Source organism: Colobus angolensis, unplaced genomic scaffold, assembly GCF_000951035.1.
Source record: "Colobus angolensis palliatus isolate OR3802 unplaced genomic scaffold, Cang.pa_1.0 Scaffold98, whole genome shotgun sequence".
Taxonomy (NCBI): domain Eukaryota; kingdom Metazoa; phylum Chordata; class Mammalia; order Primates; family Cercopithecidae; genus Colobus; species Colobus angolensis.
In genome coordinates, this window is record NW_012123820.1 from 1492515 (window position 1) to 1507699 (window position 15185).

General features: G+C 38.7%; 1 protein-coding gene across 1 annotated transcript in view; it reads left to right on the forward strand.

Moving 5' to 3' along the window:
• The window catches only part of HHLA2 (HERV-H LTR-associating 2), an 84875-nt gene that overhangs the window by 46391 nt on the left and 23299 nt on the right, over nt 1-15185 (forward strand). The window contains exon 4 of the mRNA XM_011932806.1: nt 14716-14799. Within this exon, the coding sequence (XP_011788196.1) occupies nt 14716-14799 (84 nt within the window). The remainder of the gene's footprint in view (nt 1-14715; nt 14800-15185) is intronic.

The window sequence follows — 15185 nt, forward strand, 5'->3', positions numbered from 1 at the left end:
TCAAGAACCAAGGTTCAGGTTATTCCGTTAAAAAAAAAAGCTGAGGGGCTGGCCAAAGGTGAGGAGATTACATTATGGGTAACAGCAAAGAGAATACCTAATACTGGTTCTGGCTTGGGGGTAAATGGCAGAAAGAAAGATCTGTTTCCTTGTTTGATGTGTCATGACTTAGTGCAAAATGTTTTCTCTCCATATTTTACACAGTGTGCTTGTGATGGTAAAGTATGCCTTTTGGACCAGAGGTTGAAGTGGATTTGAGGAGAAATGGCATTACCAAGAGTAGTACTATTCAAAGTGAGGGGTCTGCAGACTGATGTTGGTGTGTGAACTGTTTATTACTGGTTCATGATGAGAGAAGTGCAGAACTAGAGTATTTAAAATTATGCTGTCAAGGTGGCATTAAAATTTCTATGGCTATTGTATGTAATAATAAAAATTGATGTTTTTTAATTTCATTTTTCTAGCAATTCATTTTTATTGCATTTTCCCAATGAATTTGTCCATGACAGATTAGAAACAAAAGTTTACTGCTGCTTTGCTATAGATAGTTTGAGAAACACTGATCTTAATGAGCAGTGGCCTTGTGAAGTATATTGTAACTCCCAGATGCAGCAGCTGTGGGTAACTTTGGTCACTTGCCACTGTGAAGATGAGCGAGCTTGCTATTGTTCATAGAGTATTTAGGTGGTGTTAGGTGGAGGTATCTTTGTCTATGTGGAATCTGCATGTTTGTGCAGTCAAAGTTGAATGAATAACAATGAGTTAACTGAGCAGCTTATATCTTGATATCCTCACTTAATCGCTGGATGTCCTAGTCGTGACCAACTTTCCCAAGAGTGGAAGTACATAACCAAAGTTCACCCACCCCAGAAACTTTAGAAGGTGGAACAGAGACCCATCCAGGTGGAATTTGATTGGAACCGAGTCACTGACAGAACCCAGTAAGTGTCCAGGGTTCTTGTGTTGACTTTCTTGGAATTGTCTGTGCCTTTGCTCTTTTTGGTGCTTGATTGTTCTTCCTTGAGTTCTGGAGTTACCAGTGTCCTTCTAATTTCCTTCTTGCTTATGTCCTAAACCTGTTTGTTGCTTGTCACTAAACTCACCTTAAATGATACAAAGGTGTTGCAATTTTAAAGGCATTTGAAAAATATCACCAAGTTGCTTTCCAGGGCCTTAATTATCGGTGTATGGCCTCACCAATAATATAAGCCACTGTCTCCAGGTATGTTTCTCAGAACTGAATATAAAATGTATATAAGTGTATGTACAAACACACACATACACATATGTATATATGTAGAGATATCTGTCTATATATAGAAATATGTATCTCTATATCATAGATATCTAGATTTGATATCTATATATCAAATATATATATGTATATGACATTCTGCCAGTTTGGACATTGGGACTGTAAAATATTTCATATATCTGAACATTATTGAAGGTGAAATTTTAGGGGATATGAGGTGTCAGTACACTTTTATGTGCAAGTTATAGAAACAAATTTCCAATGTGCTTACGCAGAGGGATTTTATTAGCATTACATAGAAGGGAAGGTTACTGGGGTAGTTTATAGAATTGAAGTAAGAAGCATGGGAACCAAGTCATGAGGACATGCTTGTTGGGGGCACTCATGTGTGCTCCGGTGCACTTGACTGCTCACCTTCAAGCACTCACCCTCAGCCTTCCTGTTCACTTCTCATCATTGATTGGTTTCTTTCTGTTGAAGTTCTCTTTGTGTGGCAGGAATTATTGCTGCCAGCAGTTCCAAATATATCCTTTCTGTCTACAAGCTTAGCAGAAAGAGCCCTTGTTTAATTTGCAGTAGTACTCTGGCCCTTCTTGGATCACATGTCCCCCTCCCACCTTGGACAGGTTGCCATGATTATTCACACCTGGATTATTTAGCCTATCCTTAGATGGAGCGGTAGAGCAGACCATGGTGATCAACATGGTTAATAGTCCCTCCAGAATGAGATAAAACAGGGAGGGAGAGTTGTCCTGGAGGCAGGATTTCTGGGCATGCCTAAATGTCCCCTACACACTTAGCGAGAGCTCTTGCCTTTTGGGCACATGGATTACATATTCAAATCAATGTTTTCAGGAGACTAAGATGGCAATGGTACATACGTAGCTTGATCATATAATTTATCATTCAAGCGGGGACACTTTTGAAAGTAAAAGAGGCTACTATTAATAATTAATGGAATGCCTGTTTGCCACAGGAAAGCTGAGCAACTGAAAGCAGACAGACGATTTTGGAGTTGTTGCAGTAACTTCTGATGTGATACAGGTCTAACAGTAGTTATGACTATAAAACCATACACAGTTTTACAATCACTGTCTACCACTGGCTGGGAGAAAATAACTTTTTGGAACCAGGGATAAGACTCACAAAAAGGTCAAGATTCACAAAAAGATTAAATCTACACTGAAATAAACTATCGGCTTCTCCATAGTTGGTTCTCAGTGGAATCACCTTGGGGTCGTGAATCACTGATGTGATCTGTGAGATTTCACAGTAGAGTAGTTAACAGAAGGCCTCAAAGTCATAAGCCCAACTTAATTTAGTCTTGACTTTGTCATTTGTCAATTGTAAGCTTAAGCAAGTTACTTAACCTCTCTGAACCTCAATGTCTTCATCTATAAAATGGAAATTATAATACTTTATGTGATTGTGCCTAGAATTATGGTGTATTACTATATGCTATATTAGTATATAGTACATAATATATATGTAATGCATATATTAGTATATGTTTAGTAATACTGAAAGGTTAGCATTAATACTACCAAAAGGGTTAATAAGATGCAGGAGAAAAAAGAAAATTATTGATTTTCTTCTAGCAGGTAAAATCTCCTATTAAACAGTGTTCATTGATTCTTTCTTCCATCTTTTTTTACTTACGTGATCTGCTCCTCTGATCTAACAAACTTGCCACAAGTACAAAAGAACACGCCATTTGTTGGCCAGGAAGGAGTGGCTGGACCTCTCTCATTTGGTTTAAGGATGTCTTTGGTTTGTCAGTTGTGTCACTTGGTGCCCTTCAAAAATAGCTTTAGAATTGGTAAGAAAGAAAAATCTGGTTCAAAGGACTTTAAATAGTGAGCATGGAGTGAGGAGTGGCAACAGATGTGGCCCCAAATAAGACTTGCAAGGTAAAGGTAGATGGGAATTAGGATCGTAACTAGAGGGGACATCAGGGTCAAGGAGTGTTACTCAGTGTGTGGGAGCCTGGGGAAAGAGCCCCTCTGGGAAGGGCCAGGCAGATTAGGAGGAGGGCTAAGGTTTAGGGAAAGAGAGGAAGAGAGAAAATTGAGGCAGGGAGGAATTGTCAGAGATGGGTTAAATAGGGAGGAGAGTAGATGACAGAATTTCTGTTTCTCAAAGAAGGTGGTAGCTGATCTTTGGACAGTAAGGGATTGGAAGCCAAAGGAGATTCGTTCTATAGTGACTCATGCTGGGCCTGGATCTCACTGCCTGAGCAGATGGGGGCATGGGTAAAGATGCCCCACTTAAAGAAATCTTCTTACCCTCTAAATCACTCAGCATTGGTTACACATGCCCCTCTCTTGCCTAAATTTGCCAGTCTTTACTAAACTCAGAAAACTTCCTTGGAGAATTTCTAGTTATAGAAACAAATAGAACTGAACAAAGGTTGACCTACCTGGTATATCTGGGCAGCTTGATTTATATGAACAGACCAACGTACCCATCTGTTCAAATGCATCAAACTCAAGTTCTCTGCATTTGAAAGTCTATATACCAAATTAAAGCTTTTATATTGAAGTCCCAGCTATCTACTCTCAAGTTATTTTATTCCCTTATAGCCTTATTTTTAAAGGTCTCTTGAAAACAAGGATTTATTCTTTTTTTTTTTTTCTTTGAAGGAAATAAAGAAACAGGGGTCCTGGAAAGTAAAATAGCTAGCCAAACTCTTTTCCAAACTCTTTTCTTTTTCCTTTCTTTCTCTCTTTCCTTCCTTCCTGTTTCTTTTTTCTTTTTTCTTTTTAGATGGAATCTTGTTCTGTTGCCCAGGCTGGAGTGCAGTGGTGCAATCTTGGCTCACTGCAAACTCTGCCTCCCAGGTTCAAGCAATTCTCGTGCCTCAGACTCCTGAGTAGCTGGGATCACAGGTGCTCGCCACCACGCCTGGCTAATTTTTGTATTTTCAGTAGAGAAGGGGTTTCACCACGTTGGCCAGTCTGGTCTCCAACTGCTGACCTCAGGTGATCCACCCACCTCGGCCTCCCAAACTGCTGGGATTACAGGGATAAGCCACCATGCCCAGCCTCAAACTCTTTTCTTGTATAAAAAAAAATTCCCACATTTGCAAGATAATGCTTCAGTTAATAGTCAGTGTTTTCTTTTTAATGTTGACACTAAAAATAAATAGGAATTTTTAAGTTAATGTGGTTTTTCTGTCAGAAAACTCCTATAAAAACCATAAGGCACATTAAACTTACTAGAAACTTCCAATGGCTCATAACTAACGTTTGTTTTAGCTTCAAGATTAGAAGTGTTTTTGCTACCATTACTAAGTAAATGTGTGTCTCTTACATTTTACATTACTCTGTTAAAATATAGCACATCTTCTTTCAACATTTTGTTGTGAAAGGAGACATTTGGTGTTCGTTGATGTATTTATTTAAACAAACAAAAAACAGAGCCCAGTTCTTGTGTCAGTAGCTCTTCATCCCTTAGTTTTCTTAATTAATTATCTTCATTTTGTGTTACTTTGGAATGTTCGGAGACATTTGAAAATCCAACTCACAGTAGTTTCAATGTATTACTTAATTCACAGGAAGACTAGAGGTAGAGGCCTCAGCACAGACAGGAGCAGAGACTCAACAGTGTCATCACAGACCCAGCTTCTTTCCATCCATCTGTTCTGTCATCCTTGTTACTGTGACTTCTTAATCCTCCTACTTGTTTCCTCACAACTGTAAGATGGCAGCTCTAGCTCCAGACATCAAATCAATGCTCTGAAAGCAGAGGGAAGGGGTTTGCCATCGTGTTCTGTTCTTGCATCCAATTTAGAGGCTCTCACTTCCATCCCAAGTCAGACATGCTCATCTCATTTACATTTCTGGACACTTTGTCAGTTCTTTTCAATATAGGCAGTCGCGTCCTGAAACACAGCTTGACAGAGGAGTCGTTAGCAAGGAAGCAGAGAAATGGTACTGGTGTCTGTCACAGTGTCCTTCCAAATTTAATCATCTCCTACTAAAGTCTTCTTTTAACGGTATTCTATTACATTTAGCTAGTTGATGCTTATTGGCTGGCTCCTTTTTTTTTTTTTTTTTTTTTTTTGAGATGGATCTTTACTCTTGTCACCCAGACTGGAGTGTAATGGCACGCTCTCAGCTTACTGCAACCTCCAACTCCCAGGTTCAAGTGATTCTCCTGCCTCAGCCTCCTGAGTAGCTGGGATTACAGGCACCCACCACAATGTCTGGCTTATTGTTTGTATTTTTAGTAGAGACAGGGTTTCACCATGTTTGCCAGGCTGGCCTCGAGCTCCTAACCTGAGATGATCCACCCACCTCTGCCTTCCAAAGTGCTGGGATTACAGGCGTGAGCCACTGCGCCCGGCCTGGCTCCTTTTACTCAACCACTGTAATCCCACTGGTGTGATCTTTCTAAAACACAACCTGACTTCATCATTAGCTTTCTAGTGTGGCTTAAAATAATGGTCACAATCTACTCCTGGGACACCATTCCAGCATTTTCTCTTCCTCTTCCATGTGGCCTGCTGGGCATTATTATCATCATATAGGATTTATGTTCTCTCTTGCTGCTGCATCTTTGTTCTATTGTCTGTCCAGAATAACTTTCTACTCTTCCTTATAGGCCAGTGTCTCTTTGTCCCTCAAACCTAATGCTTTCAGAGGTCTTCCTTAATACCCTGCCCCTTCCAAGCTCAAGCGTCTTTGCTACGTCCTTCCACAGCACTTGGTGGGAGCCCTTCTTTCTGCCTGCATCTCTGTATTATGATTTATTTGTTTATGTAATTCACCTATCTTTTGGTGCCAGATGGAGCTTTCTGAGATAAGGGACTGACTCATCCCTGTACAGTTTGTGACCCATAGGTGATGCTGAAATCATATATTTTTAATGGCGGGAAGGATGTTAAAACTTTCTGGATGACAGTGTGGGGTACCATACAAAGAATGACCTAGCCCTGTTTCCTAGGAGGTCAAGATAAATTGGAGGGCATTTTATTTTCTCTTGTTTCTCAGAACTCGAACCTTTCCTGGCTCTAACTTAGGTATGGATTGTGAGTAGAAGACAAGACTGCTGAAGCAATGAAGCTTTACAAACCAAAGTTATTTGGAAGAATTGACTCTGAGCACCAAAACTCACTGGTACAAAGCCAACATGATAACCACTGTACTTAGGAAATGACTCACTGAATTGCATACACAGAACTAGGCCAGGAGATTTTCTTTTCTTGTGTACCAGCTAGTCAGGGTAGCAACCACTTTAAATTCTGCGGACTGATAGCCACTAATTCAGATGTACATAGGCACAAGTACTTGATAGAAAGCAGTCTATTATAAAGTATCACTTAATAAAAGCTCTAAGCAGTCTATGCAGGTAGGAGTAAGTCTTATAAAGATTGGGTTTGCCTACTCTCCACACCAATTCCTTGATTCCGATATTCAGTTACAGGTCACCCGCCCCAGCACCTTGCTATGTAGATACAGGTAGGCGTTCTTTACTTCTAGATTTGAAACGATGACAAAGGGATTGAGTGGGAATGATTAACCTCATACTGGGGAATGACGATTGCTGGATGTATCACTTACCACACAATAGATGTATTTAAATGTAACAGCTGTAACCAGCATAGGATGGAATTCTGATATCAGGCATAGGTGATAAACTTAAATCGACATTGGAAAAGTAGTTTCCAGCTTCTAATTCAGTGTAGTCCAGATGTTTTGACCCCACATACTGTTGATCCTCCTCAATGTTACAGAAATTTGGTCTCACATTATCTGTGTTGAGAGTTCACCGTATCATTGTAGAACTTTCATTATTTCAGTGGAAGTCTTTACATCTGACATAATCAGATGTGTCTAATTAAAAAAACTAGTTAGTCTAGCTAAGCAAAAGTTATTCAGATTATACATTTTGAATTTTTTAAACCTAAACATAAAAGTCCACTCATTTTCTAGTCTTTTGGGGAAAATAGAGTCAAAGCCTTGTCCTGAGTATGGTGCCACTGTTTGATTGTTTTGTTCTGTATCCATAGAACAAGCTAAATCAATAATGCATTATTCAGTATTCCCAGTTTTTGTTTCCTAAAAATGGCCAGAAACCTTTGCATTCAAATATGTACAAAAAAGTCCAGTTCCTTACTCTTACAATTGACTTTGAATCTTTTGCCATTGTCTCTCCCACACCTAATACAATAACTGATTTTTTTTTCATCTTTTTTGTGACTTGCTTTTATTTAGCTTTTCCAAAGCATTCATCTTATTCAATTAGTCATTGAAGATATATCACGTTTGGTCTTGCCCTTCCATTTAATCAATGAACATAACATTTTGTTAAATTATTTGAACGTAACCCATGGAACTGCAGGGGGTGGAGGTGCACAGAAAGAGCACACTGGCTTTCCAGAAGCACTTGGTGTGCCATGGGCATCTAGCAATATGTTTTACAGAGAAAAAGGTGACTATTTTCAAGAAGTCCTTGGCCTTACATGTGCACCTGTTCAGCACCAACTTTATTTAATGGAGTTCTGTTCAATTGCTCACTACCTTGATGTACTCGACAAAATGCCTGCTGTCTGCCGTGTTAAACCTGGCAATTTCTTTTTTCTGTTTTCTTGGCTTTGCAGCATTCTTGCTAAACAACAACAACAACAACAACAAAACCCCACTCTGTCAAGCTATATTCTTTCTGATATAGAGAGCTATTTAGGAGGATTATATTATCTACCCTTTTGACAAGAAGAAACAATTCGTGATTGAAGGCTGAGCTGGAAAATGGTCCCCGGAAGCACGAGTAGCTCCCTGGACCCCCTTGTGTAATGTGGATTGCTGTACAAGTGCATCATCTTGGGCTCTCCTTCCAGAGAACCAACCCCTCCTGAGATGGGGATTTGAGGGCAAGAGAGGGAGTGTTCTCATTAACTGTATGAAACCTGTAAGGAAGAGTGAGAAGCAGGATGACACAGAGAAAGACACTAAGAAAGAATGTGGCTTCAGGTGAAGGCTCAGCCTGAACCCAAGGGAGCTCTGGGCTATAGGATGTTTCTAGCCTTGAAGCCACCACTGGGGCAGGGGGTTGCAAAGCAACGTCACCTGAGAACTGCAGCTTCCATCGTCCAAGTACAATCCTCCAGAGAAGGTTGAAGTTATGTGAGCAGGTAGCAGCAGCTAAGCAACACATGCATGAAAACTAAATTGATAAAAGCAGTAAAAGGGGATCTGTGTAGGTGATTAACTGCAAATTCACAGAATATCAGATAGTAAATGTGTGGTATTTTTTAAATAGCTACTTTTATTGGACCCAATTTATGAGCCTCCCTAAATTTTCTGGGTTTCTCCTGTCTCTTGGGCCCTCAACTGGTTAGACAGAAAGAGACCAGGCCCAGTTTCCGAATGTCACCAGCTGACCCATCTCCTCTGGGAAAGCCAGCTTCAACATGTCTTCCATTATGCCTTCCACCATGGGAAGTGCAGCAGCTGCAGAGTCCAGACATGACCCAGGGAAACACACAGACTGCGGTTTCACCTTTCCTCTATTTCCAGACTCAAACACAAAACATCATACAGTTGAAATGCCATACAGTAAGGCATGGCATTTGGCTTTTGTAGTGGTTGTCCCAAGGGGCCATAGCCACAACCAGGAAGAGGATAGGAGTTAATGCCCATGGGGGAAACTTTAACCAGTGTGGGCAAGTTACAGATAAATTCCTTTTTGCTCTCTTCCTCTGATGGATTGTTTTGAGCTGCTGTGCTTCTGTAGAGCGTGTCTAGAGATTGTCCCTCGTGACTGAGCAAGCGGCTCTGTTTTCCATTTTGAATCCGTGGCTGGCAAAGCAAGCACCACCTAGTATGTGCTTTTCATGTTCTTGTTTCACTTCCCCTTTTCTCTCACTCTTCCTGCCCTGCAATTGCACCTTCTCACCTCCCCCAAAACATGTTAGCACATAATCTTAGCCTGATTTCCAAAATCAACAACAACAACAACAACAAAAACCCCACCAAAACAGAACCACAGGCAAAGACAGCACCCCTAGAGATCAAAGTTTCAGTACATGTGTAAGTCCCCTAAATGGTGGGATTTCACTGTAAAACATCAGGAGAGATATTTTGAGTAAAGAGAGGGTAATCCTGAAATTGTGCTTTTGTTCTTTTTCTGTCTAAACAGTCAGTCCTATTAAAATCTAAATGGATGCTAAGGAGCATCCCCAGGATGCTACAAAGAGTTTGCCTTTGTTAAGATGTCTTTTACAAACTAGCTCGGTGTCATGAGCACTGTGGTGAAGCACGGAAAGTAAAAACAAGGCAGAGGAGAATGTAGCATCCTAGAAGCTGCTTTTCCTCGAAGGAATGCAGAACATTCATGAACTGGCATAATGATGAGAGTGATGCAAAACATTCTTCTTTTTCAGAAAAGAGAATTGACTTGTTCTATGGCTCTGGTCAGATTGAGACCAGCAATTATGAGGCCAGGACTAGTCTTTTAAAAAAAATATTGGCAGATAACATTATATATTTTTATCGTGTACAACATGATGTTGTGAAGTACATATACATTGTGAAATGGTTTTGAGCATTACTAATGTACAGGCTAGAGAATCTGTCCCAACCACAAGTGATGTTTGCATCATCATTGTCACAATTAGTACTGATGGCTGTGGTCAATTTAGTATGGAGCTATTAAGATGGGTATGGGGGAGTTGTTCTGTTTTCGCTATTTTATGCTTGTAGAAATGGCCTCAATTTTCTCTTCTGTCTGATTAGTCTTAGCATATGGATTTCTTTTTTGCCATATTCTATTGCAGAGGCTGCCTCTCTCCGCCTTTCTCCCTCACATCTGGAATCCAGCCAAAAGCACCAGAACAAGATGCTTCTCACATTTGAGCCCTTTTGTAAGGGTGCTGATTGCAACTTGGGTAACTTCAGTATAATCTAAGGTGGAAGCTTTCTGCTGCTTTTGGGGAAAAAATAAATGTCTAAAAATAAAACCTAGGCATAAAAATAGGGCCAAATACTCATTAACTGCCTCACTTAGCTGAACGCTGAAATTATTTCAACAGCACTAAATCAAGCCTTTGTGTAGAAGAGGTTGGGTATTTTTTTTATTCATAGTACTTTATCTTAGATGTTAAATGGGTTACTGTAATTTCTAACTTTATTCAAAACATGAATTAAATAGTCCTCAGAGACTCAATTTTTGGCTTATGCTCATGCTGACCCTTGCCTTGGAGCACTTGTGTTCACAAGCCTCCAGGAATGTATTTTGTGGGCTGCTGTGGGAGAGGATGGGGGGACAGACAGGACCAGGAGCAGAGTATTCAAGGCTTGGGATGCTAGGGTTAAGAATTTGGATCTTACTCTAGGTGTGGTGGGAAGCCGCTAGAGGGATTTAATTAGGAGAATATTACAGAATGACTTCTTTGTTAAAAATATGGCTCCTGACTGCTGTATTGACAGTGGATTGGAAGGAGACAACAGTAGGAAAAGGGTAACCAGTCAAATGCCTATTTATAGATATCCAGGTATGAAGGGATAGTGGCTTTTGAGCAGGATTGTAATAGAGTTGGAGAGAAGCAGACAAATAATGGAGTTTATCTAATTCATTAACAACAAAAAGATTGGTTAATAGACTAGATACAGGGCATGAGAGAATGGAAGAGTCAAGATTGATTTCTAAGTTTCTGGCCCAAACAACTGGAAGAATTTGGTACTAGTTGAGATGAAGACTGGAGAAAGAACAGGATAGTTTTTGCTGTTTTGTTGTGTTTGGGGTGGGTCATAGAGCAATGGAAAAGGGAATGAGGCTGAAATGGTTCATGTTAACTTTGGGAATCTAAATGAACGGTTCAGAAGAATAGTTGAACGTATGACCTTGATCCAGTAGGTAAGTTTGAGAATCCTTGATGTACAGATTATATTCAGAGTCATGAGACCAACAGTCAATTACATTAAATGCTGCTGTGAGGTTGAGTTAGATGAGGACAAATAACATTACTGTTTTTGGTGTTCTTGGTAATATTGACAAGGGCAGTTTATGACATGACATGCAGAAAAGAGCCGAGAGTTGATAGGAGATTGTAAAGTGGGAAATGAAGACAGCTACTTAGACAATTATTTCAAGAAATTAATGGAGCTAAGAAATAGATAATCAAGAGTAAGGGGAGAATTTTGTTTTTTTCTCATGTTTCTAAGATGGGTGATTGGAGCATTTATGCCTATAGAATTGATTCAGGAGAGAGAGAGAGATCCTGATGATGTAGTAGAAAGGAAATATGATTGCAGGGACAAATTTCCTTTTTTTTTTTAAATTATACTTTAAGTTCTGGGTTACATGTGCAGAACACACAGTTTTGTTACATAGGTATAAAGGTGCCCTATGTACCTATGTACATATATGTGCCATATATACCTATGTATGGTGGTTTGCTGCACCCATCAACCTGTCACCTACATTAGGTATTTATCCTAACATTATCCCTCCCCTAGCCCCCAACCCCCTGACAGGCCACGGTGTATGACATTCCCTTCCCTGTGTCCATGTATTCTCATTGTTCCACTCCCACTTATGACTGAGAACATGCGGTGTTTGGTTTTCTGATCTTGTGATAGTTTGCTGAGAATGATGGTTTCCAGCTTCATCCATGTCCCTGTAAAGGACATGAACTCATCCTTTTCTATGGCTGCATAGTATTCCATGTGTATATGTGCCACATTTTCTTTATCCAGTCTATCATTGATGGACATTTGGGTTGGTTCCAAGTCAAAATTAAAAAGAACTAGAGAAGCAACAGCAAACAAATTCAAAAGCTAGCAGAAGACATGAAGTAACCAAGATCAGAGAAGAACTGAAGGAGATAGAGGAACAAAAAACCCTTCAAAAAATCAATGAATCCAAGAGCTGTATTTTTTTAAAATCAACAAAATAGACCACTAGCCAGACTAATAAAGAAGAAAAGAGAGAAGAATCAAATAGACACAATAAAAAATGACAAAGGGGATATCACCACTGATCCCACAGAAATACAAACTACCATCAGAGAATACTATACACACCTCTACACAAATAAACTAGAAAATCTAGAAGAAATAGATAAATTTCTGGACACATATACCATTCCAGGTCTAAGCCAGGAAGAAATCAAATCCCTGAATAGACCAATAATAAGTTCTGAAATTGAGGCAGTAATTAATAGCCTACCAACCAAAAAAAGTCCAGGACCAGACAGATTCACAGCCAAATTCTACCAGAGGTGGAAAGAGGAGCTGGTACCATTCCTTCTGAAACTATTCCAAACAACAGAAAAAGAGGGAATCCTCCCTAACTCATTTTATGGGACAAATTTCTTGAATGCAGAAAGGCGTGAGATGCAGAGTACAGGGAAAGGTTTGGCCTTGGATAAGAGCAGAAGGAGAGACAAAAAGAGTGCACCTAGATGTTAATGGGTTGGTTGAGTTACTGATAGGAGGATGAGGGAGTAGCCATCATCAGTCACAGCAATTAATGAAGTAAGAGCATCAGCTGGAAAGGAGGTGAGAAAAGGGAATGTCAATTTCAAGAGAAGGTAGCAAATATTGGAGTCATTCTAGGCAGTGGGAAGATGAACCTCTAGTAGGACAATGGACCTGGAATGTTTCAGGGTTACATTAAACAAGGTGAATTTGAGTTAATTTTTGCTTGGAAAGAGACTGTAATTAAATTTTAAGGTTTTTTTAATGGCATATAGAGGCAAACGGTATTATTACATGTTTGCATATTTTCATAGTAGAAAAATGAGTTTAACGATTAGTTGTGATCTTACTATTCAGAGATAATCATTGTGATATCCTTTTATATATTATACATACAAATACTTCCATAGGAAGAAATATAAAGGTCTTAATTTTGATAACCAATACTATTTTAGAGCAGTTTTGACTTTACCAACTATCTTAGTTATTGCTCTAAGAGAAATAAAAACAAATGGAGTGATAAATTTATCATATTGCAAGAGTATTTCTATATTTTGTTGCTTTTTCCATTTTTATAGAGATATATCTGTAGTAGGAAATGTACAGTTAATGTTAAAAGGTCTTCTTCCTACGGTTGTGTTTTCAATAACTTTCTTATAGTCTTTAAAATGTAAAAATGAAACTCTAAATTATTAACCTACCAGGTTTTATTTTGATAAGATGTGATTAAGGAATCTAATTTCACTTTTTTTAAGAAAAAATTGTTATTTTAAATTCAGGAGATACATGTGCAGGCTTATTACATGGGTATATTGCATGGTTAATTTCACTTCTTAAAATAGTTTTAAGTCATTTTTAAATCACATTATTTCACAACAAATATAGAACATATTCTTGTAATAGTAGAGCTCCTAAATGATATCTTTTTATTTTTTTATTTTATTATTATTTTTTTGAGACAGAGTCTCACTGTCTTGCCGAGGCTGGAGTGCAGTGGTGCAGTCTCGGCTCACTGCAACCTCCGCCTCACTGGTTCAAGCAATTTGCCTGTGTCAGCCTCTTGAGTAGCTGGGACTACAGGCACATGCCACCACACCCGGCTAATTTTTGTATTTTTAGTAGAGACAAGGTTTCGCCATATTGGCCAGGCTGGTCTTGAACTCCTGACCTTGAGTGATCCTCTTGCCTTGGCCTCCCAAAGTGCTGGGATTACAGGTGTGAACCACCATGCCCAGCCACCAAATGATACCTTTAAAATTTTCTTTTAAAGATTTTAAAACCAATTGTATGCTATTCTTTAAACAAGCTATTTCTTACAGTGTAAAAATTATCTTTAATCCTATCATCTGGGAAAATCAGTTATATTGTACTTGCTTGAAACTGTAATGTGTGTACACATTTTGCCATCTATATTTTCTCACTTTTTTGAGTTTTTAAAACATTCTTTGTAAACCATGAATTTAATGACTTGTACTAGTATCAGATATGTAAAAATATATTTTCAGGTTTTAGTTGTTCTTTATTTGTGATTATAAACAACGTCATAGTTAATACCACTGGCACTTAATATTGAATTTAAATTGATTTTAGTATTTTCTATTATTAAAGCAATATGTCCATGTAGAAAGCCTTAAAAATAGCAAACTATTATCCAGAGAACCACTGTTGCATATATACCAAATCTTTATTCATTCAAGAGCCATGTTTCAGCACCTGTTAATAGCAGTCACTGCTTCAGATATGAAACCTGCTCTTCATAGTTAACATCCTCATATATTTAGTCATATATCTTGTCAGTATCCTATGAGCAGAAATGTGTATGCTTTTATAAAAGGAATCATGCTATTTAGAAATTGTATTGTAATCTAATTTTTCTCTGATAACCCATTAAGAAATTCCTTCCATGCCATTGAACCATCCTTTACAATATCATGTTTAATGGCTACAAAAGAATTATTCGTGTGAATATACCACTCTTTTCCAATTCCCTTTAGCATTTTAAATCCATAACATGTGCACTTTACTTCTCTTTGATAGCATGACTAATATGTCCTGCACGAGACATGAAGGCACAGATGTCTTTCTTCCTCATTCTCATATCATCTCTGAGTGGATCTCAAGGTAATTTCCTTTGTAATACGAGTGTTAGTTATTTGCATTATCAGATAGAAACATGAGCACACAATGCAAGGTGGCTATTTCCTCCATAGCCATAGCATTGTGAACTTTCCTAAATCATCAGTTAATCAGAAGCAAGGAACAGGCTAGAAGTCTGCATGAAGACTAAAAATTATATATATATTTTCTGTCCACTCTGATTAAGACTCTTTCTAATCTGTTATCTGCTATCAGAAATAAGTTCACTGGAAAAACAAGTTTGATTGATTGATTTTTTTTTTTTAAGTGTAAGCTTGGTACTTACCACTTGACAGAAGGCATTATCAGCTTTGCTAGGTCCTATGACAGGCATTCTTAATTATCCAGTGAAACATTAGAGGGGTTTAGCA